At 53.1% G+C, this 15189-nt stretch overlaps 1 protein-coding gene across 4 annotated transcripts in view; it reads left to right on the top strand.

Annotated features, from left to right (window-relative positions):
- ARHGEF37 (Rho guanine nucleotide exchange factor 37) overlaps nt 1-14983 on the top strand; it is a 51094-nt gene extending 36111 nt beyond the window's left edge. For all 4 annotated transcript variants that reach the window (XM_032337355.1, XM_032337353.1, XM_032337354.1 and 1 more), the window contains exons 8-14: nt 1606-1716; nt 2455-2784; nt 5183-5311; nt 7761-7956; nt 9382-9539; nt 12024-12264; nt 12297-14983. In XM_032337355.1, the coding sequence (XP_032193246.1) occupies nt 1606-1716; nt 2455-2784; nt 5183-5311; nt 7761-7956; nt 9382-9539; nt 12024-12233 (1134 nt within the window). In that variant the 3' untranslated portion in view covers nt 12234-12264; nt 12297-14983. The remainder of the gene's footprint in view (nt 1-1605; nt 1717-2454; nt 2785-5182; nt 5312-7760; nt 7957-9381; nt 9540-12023; nt 12265-12296) is intronic.
- Nucleotides 14984-15189: the final 206 nt, after the last annotated feature.

Genomic DNA, 15189 nt, shown 5'->3' with positions numbered 1-15189 from the left:
CTATGAAAGTGAGGCAGGTATGGGGCGCCTGGGTGGCTCAGTGGGTTAAAGCCTCTGCCTTCAGCTCAGGTCATGATCTCAGGGTCCTGGGATCGAGCCCCGCATCGGGCTCTCTGCTCAGCGGGGAGCCTGCTTCTCCTCTGTCTCTGCCTGCTGCTCTGCCTACTTGTGATCTCTCTCTCTGTGTTAAATAAATAAATAAAATCTTTAAAAAAAAAAAGAAAAAAGAAAGTGAGGCAGGTAATATTGTCACATGAAATGTGCACATGTCCGAGTCTTAGTGTCTAATAGGCTGTTGACGAGACTTTTCAGTAGAGTTAAATGCATAATAATACTTAGAATTTGACCGTATGGGTGAACAAAGCCTAAAGGGGCAGCAGTTACTTGACTTGGAGAAGCCGTTGCTGTTTGGGAATGTGGACCCGACGGTAGCCAATTCTGGTTTTAGGGGGAAAAAAACTTTCAGATGATATCTCATGATGTGTCCACACGAGCAGCAAATTTAATGAAAACTTAAGTACTCTGAAGGCCCAAGAAAATGTATTTCTACAGGCTGAATTCAGCCCACAGGAACACCCGTTTGCATGCCAACAGGCACATTATTTTCCTTGTCCCCAAACTCTCCTTCACTGTTGTCATTGACGCTGACTCATTCCATCCACTCCGTCCCTTTGTGGTTTTGTCCTCAGTCATGGCCATTCGCACAAAGCAGCTTGGTCAGAGGATAACGGGCTCTTTGGATAATGGGATTTGGGGTGTCCTTACGGGAAGTGTGCGAAGCGAGGGAGGTCATAGTTGCAGGCCCCTCTGTGTGGGGCAGATCCCCCTGCTTCTTCCCACTCCATCCTGGGCCCCCTGGGCAGAAGGCAGCAGGAGCCCGTCAGAGTGCAGCGAGACGGGAGGGGACAGCTCCCAGAAAGGACGGAGAAGCAGGGTCACGTGCGAGACCCATCCGGCTTTGCAGGGTAGGACAGATATTTGAAAGCATTAAGCTGTGTTCCCCCAGAGGCAGGCTTACATGACATAGAGTCCCCCAGCAAGCATGGGACCCCTCCTTTAATCCCCTGAGTGCAGGAAAAGCTGCTTTGGCTGCTGTGTCTTTTAACACTGGCGGAGTGTGTCTCGGGCCAGGAGCCTTCTGCCGGCAGGGCTGTCTGGACAGAACTTAATGACGTTGTTTGCTTTTACAGCAGTTACTCTTACATGCCTGTTTGTGGCAGTTACTGCTGGTTTTCCCGTTATGGTAGTAGTGTCATAAGGTGATTAAAAAAAAAAAAATACACTGATATGAAAAGGAATGGTTAGTTGATTTCAGGTATCCATCGAATATGTGGAATATGGGCACGGCAGTGAAATCAGAGGTGCCGTGCAAACACACCCGGTCGGGGCAGCGCTGGATTAGGGAGAAAGGGCTGGTTCTGTCGCAGGAAGATTCGCTAATCACCCGAGCTGTGCAAGGATGGAGTAGGCTGTGTGCTTCCCTGTCACGGTGGGGGTGCGGAGGGCTGGACCGCCTCTCCAGAGGTAGGGTGAGAGTAGGGGGTGCAGGCGTGGGATGGCCACAGTGGGTCCTCATTGGCTGTTTCTCGTCTGCTCCGGGTCCAGGCTTTCCTCCGCTTCCGGCCCCAGGAGTGTGATCTGGACATCGCTGGAGGGCCCATGCCGGAGTACTGCAGCCTCATGCGGGAGCTCCAGCTCCAGGCCTTCCCACGCTTCGTGAGTCCAGCTTCTCCTTTCCCCTTCCTTTAAGAGGCAGGTCATAGAGCCTAGTGAGAATAGTATTTAGGGGCCTCCTGGCTGGCTCGGTCAGTAGAGCGCACAACTCTTGATCTCAGGGTTGTGAGTTCAAGCCCCACGATGGCTGTAGAGATGACTTAAAGCCAGGCCCTTTATATGATTGTTGCACCCATAACCTTCCAGAGCAGTAAGCAGGGCAGAAATTATTATTATTAATGCATTTTACTGATAAAAATAGCCTCAGCTAATGTTTGCTATGCCTTACTATCCACCAGGCAGATAAGCTGCTCAACGCTTTATAGTCTCCATTAATCCTCACAACACGGCGTACGGGGCAGAGGCTGCTAAGAGCAGCACTCTGCAGGGGAGAGCTGGAGCCCAGGGAGGGCGACTTCCCAGCTTATTCGCATGGTCAGTGTCAAGATGGAATCTGAGTCCCAGAGACTGTGTTTGTGGTCACCCCTCTACAAAATCTCCTAAGATCTGTACACAGATGTTAGGAAGGGCCAGGCCCTCTGCTAAGCTCATACATGCTCTGTCCCCATTGTTCAGGTGGGCACACTGAGGCCCAGAAAGGTTAGATAACATGCAAGAGGTCACATCGAGTTGGTGGGGGTGGGACTACCGCCTGGTCCTACCTCCCTCCAAAACCCCTTCTCCCCAGTGCCTGCCCTCTGCCGCTCCCTTTCCCAGCCCCGAGCTCCCCTTTCCCCACAGAAGCAGCGGCTAGAAGGCCTGGTGTGGCAGCCATTGTGCACCCTGGCCAAAGCCCTGGCTGGCCCTCAGAACCTGGTCAGGAAGCGTCTGGACAAACTCTTGGACTTCGAGAGGGTGGAAGAAAAGCTGTTGGAGGTGGGCAGCGTGACGTACGAGGAGCAGGAGGCCCGGCACACGTACCAGGCCCTCAACTCCCTGCTCGTGGCCGAGCTCCCGCAGCTGAACCGGCTGGCCGTGCGCTGGCTGGGCCAGATCCTGTGCACATTCGTGGGCCTCCAGAGGGACCTCGCACAGCAGGTGCTGCAGAGGGCAGAGGGCAGCTTGGCCCAGGTAAGGCCTCTGGGACTGGGGCGCCTCTGCTGAGTAGCCAGGGCCTCATAGCCCTGCAGCCAGCAGTTCAAGGGGGCTGGCATGGAGGGAGATTAGGCCGTCAGTGCTTAGCAGGCGGCCATGGGGACCTCCTGGACATCTCTTATGTCATTTGCCCATTCCTGGAGTCCGATCATGTAAACGAGAATAGAACTGGGACTCCGGGCGATTCCTGGGCTCTGGGATTCAGAAGCGGTGGAGGCTCTGCCGGGAAAATAGCAGACCTTGGGGCCCGTCCTTGGAATATATTAGAAGTCGGTGACAGAGGCCCGGCCCTTCCCCAAAGTCGGGAGTCAGTGTCTCTGGTTGGCGTTCCCGCTGCTGTGACTACTTCTAGCAGCTGTATCCTCGTGAACACGTGGTGTGTCCCTTCCATGCGTTATCCCAGCACATCCTCACACTGGCCGTAGAGAGTAGGTACCATCATCATCCGTGTTCCAAAAGGAAGCTGAGGCACAGAGGGGTTAGACAGCATGCCCGAGGCCACACAGCCGATAGCAGCAGTTCACCCTGGCAGCTCAACTCCGAAGCCTGGGCTCTGAACACTGCTTGGCATCCTATTAGAAAAGTTGTCCGCTGAAAGATCTATTTATATGGATCACAAAGAAGTTTGGACAAACTTCCAAGGACAAACTTTGAATTCAGAGCTTTGAGGACCAGGGAAGAATACCAAGCTGCTTTCAGGTCTGTCTCTGTCAGCGTCAGAGCTGAGGGACTGTGGGCCTGGCCCCTAGGATGGTCCAGCACTCCTCAGAGCACACAGTGTCTCCTGGGCTTCCTGGTCCGTGGCTCAGCCGCCCCCTTGCACTGTGTTGCATGAAACTTCCTCTGAAATGCTTGTGACCCCTGGCTCCTTGTCCCAGGCCACCCTGTGGTCCCATTTCCTGGACACCGCTTCTGAGTGTGACCACATCCCTTTGCACAGACCCCTTGCTTGGCCTGAAATGCCTCCAGCCCAAGGCCCTCTATGCCTTTCACAATGCCTGGTGCATGGTAGGAACTCCCCAAATATGTGACGGATGAATGAACCTTTCCATTCCCTCTTGCAGCTGGGAGAGCCCATCTCCCCATCCCACATACTCCAACAGCCCTTAGGATGTGCTGTGCTAAGCGCTTCGCAGAGCCTGCCTTCAGCTGGGGTGCTGGAAGAAGCTGTTTCTCCTCGTTGAGGAGGGCTGGGACGATAGGCTTTTATTCTTTTGGGCCTTCAAAGCATTTAGTACAGAGTTCTGTCTTAGACATGCTTTTTGAATTTAATTAAGCCTGAACCATCTGCCAAAAGAAGCATTTCTTTCCCAAAGCCGGAGGGTCGGTGTGATTAGATGATCATCATTCTCTTTCCACCCTCAGTTCTGTCTGTAGGGCTGCCAGGCCTCTTGTGTTTAGACTGGGATGTGTGGGCCTGGGGAGTGTTGCTGGATGCCAGCAGCGGGAAGATCAACTTTATAAAAGTAGAAAGTGGGTCTTTCCTGGTTGGGCCTGTCCTTTCGATTGTTTGGACCTGTCAGTGACTGGTGCCAGCTTCCTTGTCTGTGTCCTATGGCCCATTGCCCTGGACCAGTCCCATGCCTGGGAAAGGCCTGCACAGTAGAACCTCAGTCTGCATCCTGGGGGCAGGGGAAAGGTTCTAAGTCAGACCCAAGAGCAGTAAGCTTGGTGACAAGCAGAGAGGGCTGGTCTCCATTAGCTGTGGATCTTACTCGTTCCTTGGTTGTTGGGAAGAATGCAGGAGATGGCTAGCTAGGCCACGGTCTCAGGATGCGGCATTACTCAGAACTCCTTGGGTTCCAAACCAGCTGAGGCATAAAGAAGGACATCCTGATTTGCATAAATGGGAGGCCCAAGAGGCGATCGAACCCACGGCAGGTGCATTCAGCACAAACAGTGTCAGGGCTCCGATTTTCTCTCCATCTCCTAGCTCTGTTTCCCTGTCTGGGCTGGCTTCATTCTCAGGACAACCTTTTTCTGCATGGTGGAAGAGACAGTTTTACATCTCAGCATCTAAAAGAGAAGTTTTCCTCTTGCTCTCAGCCTTCATATTCTAAATGTGTTGGGAGGATTCTGCCTGGCCTTGCTCGGGTTCGTTGTCTAGTCCGTGGGCTGCTCACAGCAGATGGGAGAAGGGAGGCCGTGCCTGCCACCCCTGTGGCCACAGCTCCACGGTGGGCAATATTCCTAGACTCCCACAGAAGGACACTTTCTTGAAGGACACTGAGCAGGGCAGTCAGCAAACACACATGACAGCTGACGAAGACATGAAAATCCCTCTTCACACACCTGGGGCTGGAATGTAGACTACCCGAATCTTTCTGTCCCCTTCCTCCCAGAGAATGCTCTGATGACAGTGTCTGTCCCACAGCTGCCCCACTACCACCTCTCCGAGCCAGCCTTTTGGAAGCTGGTGGAGGACACCCTGGGCCAGAATGGTCACCAGCTTCGCTCTTTTCAAGAGAACTTTGAGAAAGTGCTGCCACCTCCCACCGTACAAGTAAGTGTCCCTCCTTGCCCCGCAGACTGTCCAGTCTTTCACCTGCCAGTGGGGGAAGGCCCGGTCCCGTTTCCTTTTTTTACCCCAGGTTTCCCTGTACCCTTTCCCTCTCTTCTTTCTGTCTGTGAGCCAGAGGAGGTGATAGGATTCACACCACCTACACACATGCTCCTCGTGGCCAATAAACATCAGAGAAGAACAGTAGAATATTAAATGCAATTAGACATAATAACAGGCAAGTGACATCAGCATCCCCAAACCTGGAATTTCACATTTTTTAAAAAAGCTTACTCTGTTTCCTTACCATCCCACTGAACCGGCTTCAGATACCAGCAATCGGGGTGAATAAAAAGTGGGAATAATAAATCATTTACATTTCCATTTTGCTATGGCATTTTCAATTGCAAGACACAGCATTTCGGCTGCATTATGGTTTACAGACTTTGGCTGGCCAGATGCTTTTCTGGGTAAAGTATTTTTCTCTAAAATAGAAGGAAAAGGTATGTTTCCGGTGCACTTGAAGGATGTACGCAGGTAGCATACGTCGGAAGTGGAGCTGAATTAGCCGAAGGGAGAAGGGGGCCCCGCAGGGGACAGACCTGGACGAGAGACTCCTGAAGCAGTGTGTTCAGTCCCATGTGAAATGTGAAGTCAAGGGTGGGGAGACAGGGCCAGGATTCCCCGGACGGGAGGAAGGGGCTCCAGAGACCCAGAGAGACAAGTAAAGGAGCCCATCCCACAAGGGCTGGCCTGTAGAGGTGGCCTGTGCACCTGACTGGAATGCAGAGAAGGCCAAAGGCCATCAGGGATGCAGGCCCTCTCCGAGGAGAGCGGACACTTCCTCAGGCCACAGCCATGCCTCCCTTCCCCCCCACACCAAGGCTGTCCCGGCCAGAGGTCCCACGGGGGTTGGGGTGGCGTGGGCCCTACAGGGTTGGGGGGGAGGACAAGTACAGAAAGTAAAGAGCAAAGCAGCCACTCAGATGAGTCATGGGAAACTCCTCTCTCTCTCTACTTGAGATAATAATATTTTTCTTATTGTAAAAGCATTTCATGCTGATTGTAGAAAAAAAGAGAAAACAAAGAAAAACAAGAGAAAGGAATGGAAACATCATGAACCCAAGGTGTGTTGCAAACTGGCAGGAAGAGAGGAGATGCCCCCTCTTTTCCACCTTCGTTCCCACCCGGCCCCCCACACCCCTCCTACGCATTCCTGACTTCTTTGGCTCGGGGTTCAGAACCCACAGAAGTGAGGTGGTCTCCCAGGACAGAAGCAGTCCTCGTGATATCCTCCCACGTGTCCCCTTGGTCCCTCTAGGGAATGCGGCTCTTCTCTGCCCGCGGCCTCTCGGACTTGAGAAAGAAGGCAAACGTTTCTACACAGCTAGCTTTTACACTCAGGGTAACACCTCCATTCTGGGGAAAAAAAGCTCCCCTGTCTCCACATCCACCTAAGGGCCTGTTTAGAAACATCAAGTTCTGCTAGTTCTTGAGCCTGACTAGTGAACCCCCTGGAGTAGGGGTAATGGCAAAGTGGCAGAGTCTCTGCCCAGACGTCCCTGAAGGGCACTTCTGTCTGCTTTCCCTACACCAAGCTCCTCCTCCCCCAGAAACTACCACATAGAATGTGATCGCTGTATATATACACACACATATATAGTCAGAGAATCTGTAGTAAATCTATATTTAATATTTTTAGTTTCTTCTTTGTTTTGCAAAAAGGGGACCGTCACCCCTGAGTCTTTTCCTGGTGATACTTTTGCTGGAAGAAATGAACAAGAAAACAAAGGCAGTGCCAGGAGATTTTTGGATGCATGGAAAGCACCCCTCAGTCATTCTTCCCGGCTAGCTGGCCGTTTCCATCAGGGCAGAACTGTCTTCTGCGTTTCTGTTACCCCATTCAGAAGGTTTACTGTGCCTTGTAAACAGTAGGTGCTTGATAAATACTTGTGGAATAGAAGATAGCACTCCTTTCCGTCACACGTGAGGGAGGGTCTACGTGCGTCACCCCGTGCCGGCTGTCAGAGCAGCCGCACGAGTCAGGCCTGGTGCCCGTGTGAAGGTCACGGTCTTACTCATTCGGGCTGGAAGACCTGTGCTGGGCTTTTTCCTGTGGGGTTATTCAGCTTGATGCTGTGGCCAGAATTTAGGGCCCCATCCTAGAGTTCTGTAACTGAGAACTTCTGGAAGCTGAATTAGAATTTTAGAAAATTCCAGAAGCTTAGACCTAGGAGGGATTTTTTTTAGAGGTTAAAATGAGGGGTTTTTTTGAGATCCCTTCGGAGCCTAAGAGTGTGTGTCCTTCCTCTAATCTGTCAGTGAGGCGACTACTGCCCATTGGCAGCAGAGGAAGCATCGGCGCAGGGCTCCTGGCTGTCAGCTCGGGCAGCCAGCTTTGACACACTGACTGAGGCACCTATGTCTCTCTTTGTCCCTCCCCCACCCCCAGCCACTCCTTCCAGGGGCTGAACGCCAGGTGCAGGCTCTCCTGAGCAGGTACGGCCCAGAAAAGCTGTACCAGGTGACAAGCAATGTCAGCGGGGCTGGGACTCTGGACCTGACGCTGCTGCGGGGCCAGGTTGTGGCTCTCCTTCAAAACAAGGACACCAAAGGCAACAGCAGCCGCTGGCTGGTGGACACCGGGGGTACGTGAGGCTTCGGGGGCTCTTCCCCTCCCTCTGGGAAGCTCCCCAACAGGAACCAGTGGGGAGATCCGGCTGTGGGCAAGGGTCTGGCTATGCAGATTTGGGGTAGACAGAGATGTGCAGAGAGAGCTCCAGCATCTCCCTCAAAGACGTAGACACGCAGAGAAGGCATGCTTGGATCCCAGCTATAGGGAGGACGTCTGGCATCTAGAACGAGAGACATGTGGTCCTGCCTGTCCCCCATGCACTGGTCCCAGCCTTGGATGTGCTGCTCAGGTCTGGGTGCCCCAGTGTAACTGGGCAGGAGGCAAGTGGCACCTTGAAACCAAGAGGAGATGGCCCAGCAGTTTCTTCCAGAAAGGGGCCTGTGACCCACATGATGAGGGTCACACAGGCTCACTGGGAAGGGATCCACAGACAGTTTTTCCCCTTCAGGCAGTGTATTGTAATTGTCACTGAAATATTTTTCTGCATATGAGAAAAACGATAGCCAGTTCATAAACCCGTAATTTTATTCATGTTATTGGTAGAACAAGTCTAAGTTTTAAAAAGTGAGTTTATAAAAAAATTAAGTGTGTGACTCTTGATCTCAGCTCAGGTCTTGATCTCAGGGTCGTGAGTCCAAGCCCATGTTAGGCTTCACACTGGGCACCGAGCCTTCTTTAAAAAAAAATTTAAGAAAATGGTACAAATCCAGCAGAAACTGTGAAAGGGCAGTCTCATGACTCAAGTTGACAAACAGCTGAATTGGATTCAATCCGGCCACTAGGGTCAATGGGACTGAGTTTGGATCCCAAGTCAGCCACTTGACTAACTGCGTGATCTCAGAGAAGTTAGCGGAGCCTCTCCGAGCTCTGCTGGCCCAGCCGTCAGATGGAGACAACAGTACTGACCCGGAGGCTTGGCGTGAAGACTGTACAATCAAATGCCAGTCCCGCCGCCCAGCAAGCTCTCAGGCGGTGCTCGCCGGGCACGGTGATAGGGAGCAAAACAGCGCTGGAGTGGGGACTGGGGGTACTCAGCGAAGAGAAAGGCAGTTTCTGCCTTCTGCAAAAGGCTGTGCTGAGTGAGGAAGCAGCCCCACTCTAGGTCTTCGCTTGTGGGGAAGGGGACCAGTGCCAGGAAAGCAGTATTCATACCAGCCCAAGGGAGAACGTCTTACCCCTGTTCAAAGCAGAGTGGGTTGCCTTGGTAGGGAATGAGCTCCCTGTCACTGGGGATGTGCAAGTAGAAGCTGGAAACGGTGAGTTTGAGTGTGGGTTTGGGGTGGGTTTGTGAGGTTCCTAGATGACCTTTTCAGGTCCTCTTTCATTTGGGAAATTGTGCTGGAGGCATTCACATCCATGAATGGTGCTGACTTCCTCCACCACTAAAAGGGATGGGAAGGGCGGTCTGCAGCCAGATAACATTGTGCGTGTCCTGTAGGACATCGAGGATATGCACCAGCTGGGAAACTGGAGCTGTACCATGTCATCTCCGGTCAGGAGGAAATCAAAGGGCAGGAGGGGCCTCACCAGGACTCCCATCACCTGGCACCAGAGCCCATCCCAGCCCCTGTCCCCTCTCTCCCAACGGTGACCCAGGTGAGTCTGGGAGAGGGGTGGGGTTTGCCCTCCCATAGCCACCTGGAGTGGGCTTTGATATTCCTCCTGTTGGAAGAGGCTACCGTCCCTTGAGGCCAGGGCCTTGGTCAGTGACCACACTGGTGTCCTGGTCAGCACTGGACCTGGAAAAAGGAGGATTTCATCCCTGCCCCATAAACAACCCCTGGCTCCCTATCAAAGGGATGAGTGGAATTCATTCATTCATTCATTCATTCATTCACTGTTTGCCAGGCATTGTGCTAGATGAGAGATGTAATCATAAGCAAAAGTAAATCTTGGTCCTTGCTTTCCTCAGATTTATAACCTGGGGGTGGGGAAAACAGCAATTAATAAAATAATCATGGGAATCATTGGAAAGTTAGAGCCATGATAAGTACTGGAGCCCTAGGTCTAGTGAGAGAGGTGCAGGAAAGGCTTTTCTAAGAAGAATGATGCTTTTTCTCAGATTTGAAGGGTGAGCAGGGATTAAGTGGATAAAGGGAGTGTGCCGGCATGTGCATGGGAAGAGCTCCTCAGAAAGTGTGCATAGTGAAGGCAGAGGCCCAGCATGTTTGTGTGTGTACACGTGCACATGTGTGTGTCTGTTGTGTGGACAAAGGAGGGGCACATGGCGGGGAGGAGAAGGTAGGGGTGCGGTGCTGCTAGAGAGGTCGGCAGGGCCAAGCCAGGGGAGCCTTATGGCCTTGGCGAGGGTGTCTGCCTTGGCTTCAGAACAGTGGGGATCCCAGACGCATGTTCACAGCGGCATTAGTCATAACTGCCAGGAAGTAGAAATAAGCCAAGTGTCCATCAGCGGACGAGTGGGGGTAAGTGAGATGCAGCGTAGCCACACAACGGAGTATTATTCGGCCATGAAAAAGAAGGAAGGGCCAGTACATGCTGTCACATGCAGCTCTGTGCAGAAGTCCTCGTGCTGTATGACTTTGTATGAAACGTCGAAACCAGGCAAATGGCTGGAGACGGGAAGTACATCAGTGGTTGGCAGGGACCAGGGGGTGGCGGGAGTTGGGAAGGGACTGCTCTCTCAAATGGGGGGTTCTTTTTGAGGGGATGAAAATGTTCTGGAATTAGAAACGCTGATTGCACGCCTTTGAATCTATTAAAAACTACTGAATCGTACACTGTAAAAAGATGACTGCTATAGTATTTGAATTCTACCTCAAAGCCAAAAAAGTGATGGGAAGCAATTAAAGGGTTTGGCTTTGCTGGGACAGAGTCGTCGAGGGAGGAGAAGCTCTGTGGGGTCGCTGTGAGGGCCGGAGGAGCTAGGAAGGCCAGGCCAGGCATATGTGAGCTTTAGTAAATGGCAGCCGCACTTCCCGGTAGAAGAGAGCTTCATCTGTGACAGGTGGGCAGTAGAAAGGGCAGGAGCAGCGACAGGGAGCAGTAGTAGGAAACCAGAGACTGGCGGTGAACAGTCCGGGAGGCCTCAGGCCTGAGAGGAGCCTCAGGTGGGCTATTGGGGGGCAGTGGAGAAGCCTGTATGATGTGAGGCATGCAGCGTGGGGCTTATCCCCAGGAAGGCTCCGAGGGCCAATGACTCCTGCTGGGCATTCCCGCCCATTAGCCAAGAACCCACAAGGAGCTCCCCAGAGGGCCTGGCTGGGCCTCAGCTCCACCCAGAGTGGGCAGCATTTCTAGGTCTGGGTGAGCCCAGCTGTCCATCTTCCCAAACACATCGGCCACTTCCTCTGTTCATGGGTCCACACTTGTGGAATGGTCCCCGTCCTCCCCTGCTTCTGACTGTTCCAGAGGGTTGGCCACAGTAACAGCAGGAATGGTAAACAGAGTCAGAGTACCCCACATGTACTGAGCCCTGAGCGTGTACTGGGCACAGATGCACATCATTCATTGAACTCCCACAATTACCTGGAGTGGGAGATGCTATTACTTCCATTTCGCAGATGATGAAACTGAGGCCAGGGAGGTGAAATATTAGCCTAATAACTACCCTCCCTTCCAGTCCCCCCCTCCCCGGTTCAATGCCTTTCTTAAAAATTAACCGAGTCCCCTGATTCCCCGTCTCTACTCCAAGTTGGGAAGCGGGCCTGGGTAGGTGACACCCTCAGATCCGGGAAGGGTTTTAGGGGAGAGGCTGCCACGTGCTCTGCTCAGTGGGGTGACAGCAGTGGACCGAGGGCACCCGTACTGACAGGCCTGGCGTCGTTGCTATGTGATTTTGAATGAGCTCTTTGACTTCCCTGAGTCTCCCATTTCCTTATCTGAAAAATGGAGCAGATAGAATTATAGAACTGTGAGAGTCAAGCCCAGGGAACACGCTGGAACAGAGCTGGCACACAGTGGGTATTGCTGGTGGAAGCAGAGAGGATGTCCTTGGGACGTGGTGACTGCCCCGTGGACACTGAGTCGGGTGGGAGGGAACAAGACGAGAATGGCATCTCTGGGTTGGGTGTGTCTGTCCCCACGCGGCACTGTTACTGTGTCACTCCCCATGTGTTTCAGGCGGTGGTGGTGTACCCCTTTGTGGCCAGAAGCAGCCATGAAGTGAGTCTGCAGGCGGGCCAGCTGGTGACTGTCCTAGAGGCCCAGGACAAGAAGGGGAACCCGGAATGGAGCCTCGTGGAAGTGAACAAGCAGAAGGGATATGTGCCTTCCAGCTTCCTGGCCAGAGCCCCAAGCCCAGCTCCGTGGGGCTGGAGTCTGCCCTCCTAGGGTGCCCGCTGTGGTGCCTGTGCTGCCAAGGGACAGGGAGGCTTGGATGGTAGGACCCCGTGAGAGGAAGGAATCCAAGAGAAGGCGGGGGTGAGAGGGGAGATCAGGCCTAGGTGGGGTGAAGGGCTGCCAGTAGAGGTGGGTGGGCCTTGCAGGCGTGCCTGGCATGGGTGAGCAGGAGGGGCTCCAGCCAGAGGCACTCATCTGGTCTGCAGAAAACGGGGTTCCCGTCTGAAGTCACAACAGCCTGGATGGCAGGTCAAGTTGATGAGGACTTGCTGTCATTTATGGCCTGTCTTACCTGTGCCCCCATCCAGCCCTGCCCACCGAGTGGGTCACGCAGGTGAATGTTACCTGTGTGCGTGGAGTTGCAGGGCGCTGGAGAGGTCCAGAGCTGTCTGGCCTGACAGTTCATTCCCTGCATGTTGCATCAGGAGACACCGCAGCCAACAAATGCTGGCAGCTGAGTTGTCTTGGGTGGTGAACCTCCCTTCCAGCCCTCTCTAGCTGAGGAGCAAGGGCTTGTGAGGGCAGTGGAAAGGTTCTCCTTGGCGGAGCCTCAGAGCGGGTGTGGCTGGGTCACCGTTCTGAAACGTGTTTAGGCAAATTCAGAGGCTGTTCCTGGGAACTGGAGATTTTGAGGGTAAGGAGTGGGGATGCGGGCACATGAGGCTGTGTAGCTGCTGGGCTTGTGTTCTCTGCACTAGGGAACAAAGGGCATGCAAATTGCTTAGGCAACTCTGTGCAGCAGGTGATGGAAAGCCTGGTGGGTGGGGGAGCTTGGGTGATGGCTTGCTTTCCTGTTTCTGGAAGTCGGGAGCCGGGGGAGCACCTGGTGGTTTCAGGGCCTGGAGGTAGCAGGTGCATGTGGGTGTCAGTTGGCGGAAGGGCCTTAGACATAGGACACAACCTCAGTTTTCTCATCCACGGAGGTCTAACTCACAGGGTTGTGGCGAGAATGGCCTGAGGCTAAGGACGGGAAGCACCTTGTAAATTATTAAGTGTGATAAAAATGTCGATTTTCATGGTAGCATGAAATGGTCTCAGACCAGCAATGGTGTCAGGATGGCCCCAGCACCCTCAGGCCCAGCTGCAGAGTTCGAGCCTCTGCTGGCCCTGCCCAGCCGTGGCAGACACTGGGACTCAGCATGGGGCCCTCTCCCCTCAGCCCAGGAGCTACCTCAGGGCCCCTCTCCACACTGCTTTCTAGGTAGCCAGTCTCTTGAACTTGGTGAGGTCAGACCCATCGCCATCCCTTTCTAGGACCTGGAAATGGGAAAAACAATACCTGTTCAAGGCAAACCGACCCACTGGGGCCATTCTGGGAGCAGCCACCATTGAATTACCCTCTCTGGGTTGTCACTTTGGCTAAGATACATCTGGGGATTCACAGAAGAGGGGAAAGGGGGTCTGGCCTAACCTGTAATACAAATTATACATTTGGGGGCCGACCCAATCTAGAGGCTGGGGAAAAATCCAGTGTTAGCTTAGACTTACCTCCAAGAACCTCTCCATGGTATTGTCACTGTAGCGCCTAAAGCAGTTAGCTCTGGCTTTGGGAGGGCTTTTAAGAAATATATACATGCCCGCGTGAGATCTGCACCTCACTCCTCGGTTCAGGAAAGTGGGAAGATGGATTGTGCAAGAGAAACTCAGTCCCCACTGACCCCGTGCTGGCACCAGATTCACTCTGTAAGATTCTCTTGACTCATTTTCCTTTCTCTTTCCCACTAAGATTTCTAATACAAGTAGAAGACATAGGGGAGCATTTACAAGACAGGAAATCCATGTGTGGGTCCCTCAGTGCTTACTGAGACTCTCCTGTGGGCTAGAACCCCAGCTCAGGCTTCTCAACCTGGCTGCTTGCTGCGGGGCCGGTGACTGATGCCAGGATCCCCCCGCCCCCACCGTCCCGCCCGCAGAGATTGTAATGGAGTTGGTCTAGGCTGGGGCCAGGCCCTCAGGAACTCAGAAAGCTCCCCAGGTGCTTCCGGTGTGTCCCCGGGACTGGGGACTTCGAGACACGCAGTAGTGGACGAGACGGGTCTGCGGTCTGAAGCGGCCGCCAGCTGTAAGCTGGGATGTGCCCCCTCTGAGTTCTGTCCTTGCTCAAATGTTTTGAACAGGCAGCTTTAGAGATGTTTTGAAAGAGGACAGCCTGTTCTGTCAGGTCCCAGAATGTATATTTATTAAGTGCCATTAAGAGGGACCTGAACAAAACTGGATGTTCTTGAAGGCAGAAGGCAGAAACCTGGAATACATGTGGAACCACATCTGTCTCGTGAGGGGAGAAAGAAAATGTCTTCAGGGGCACACAGGTTGTGGTTTCTTGTAGACTAGGGGTGGAGATCCAGAGTCAGTGACAACTGAGAAAATGCATGTTAAGAGGCAGAGAATGGCCTGGATTTTCTGCAGAGACCTCTGTGTAATGTGCCTTGCCCCTGCCCCCCAGAATCCTGTAAACCTGCACTGCGTCCTCCGCCCTACGTATCGCCCTGTGAGGCCGCCTCTCCCTGAACTTGCCAGGGTGTCTACCCGGAAACCAGACAAGGCTGATGCTGAGGGCGGCCCTTGCTCCCTGCCGCAGAGTGCGACTGCTTTAACCTTTTCTGCCCAAACCCAGGTCTGAACGTGAGGGCAAGGTTACAATATGGAGGAAAGATGATTAGAGTCCCGCTCACTGTGGGGAGCTCTAGCTTGGTGAAGCAGTGATGGGAACTGCTGAGAATAAAGGACTTCAAAGAGGAAAACCTCTCTGGAGTTTGCGGGACTCTAACCATTGGAGAGTCAGATGCCCCAATGGGATAGGTGTTCATAAAAACAGGACCTCGTTCGTTCATGTGTTCATTTTCCTCTTTTTTTTTTTTTTTTTTTTAGAGATTTTATTTACTTGAGAGCGCGCGTGCACACACAGAAGTGAAGGAGTGGCTAGGAGAGGCAGAGGGAGCAGCAGACT

This window comes from Mustela erminea, chromosome 3 (genome assembly GCF_009829155.1).
Source record: "Mustela erminea isolate mMusErm1 chromosome 3, mMusErm1.Pri, whole genome shotgun sequence".
Lineage (NCBI taxonomy): Eukaryota > Metazoa > Chordata > Mammalia > Carnivora > Mustelidae > Mustela > Mustela erminea.
Note: the sequence above shows the minus strand (reverse complement) of the source record. Positions and strands in the feature narration are given on the sequence as shown.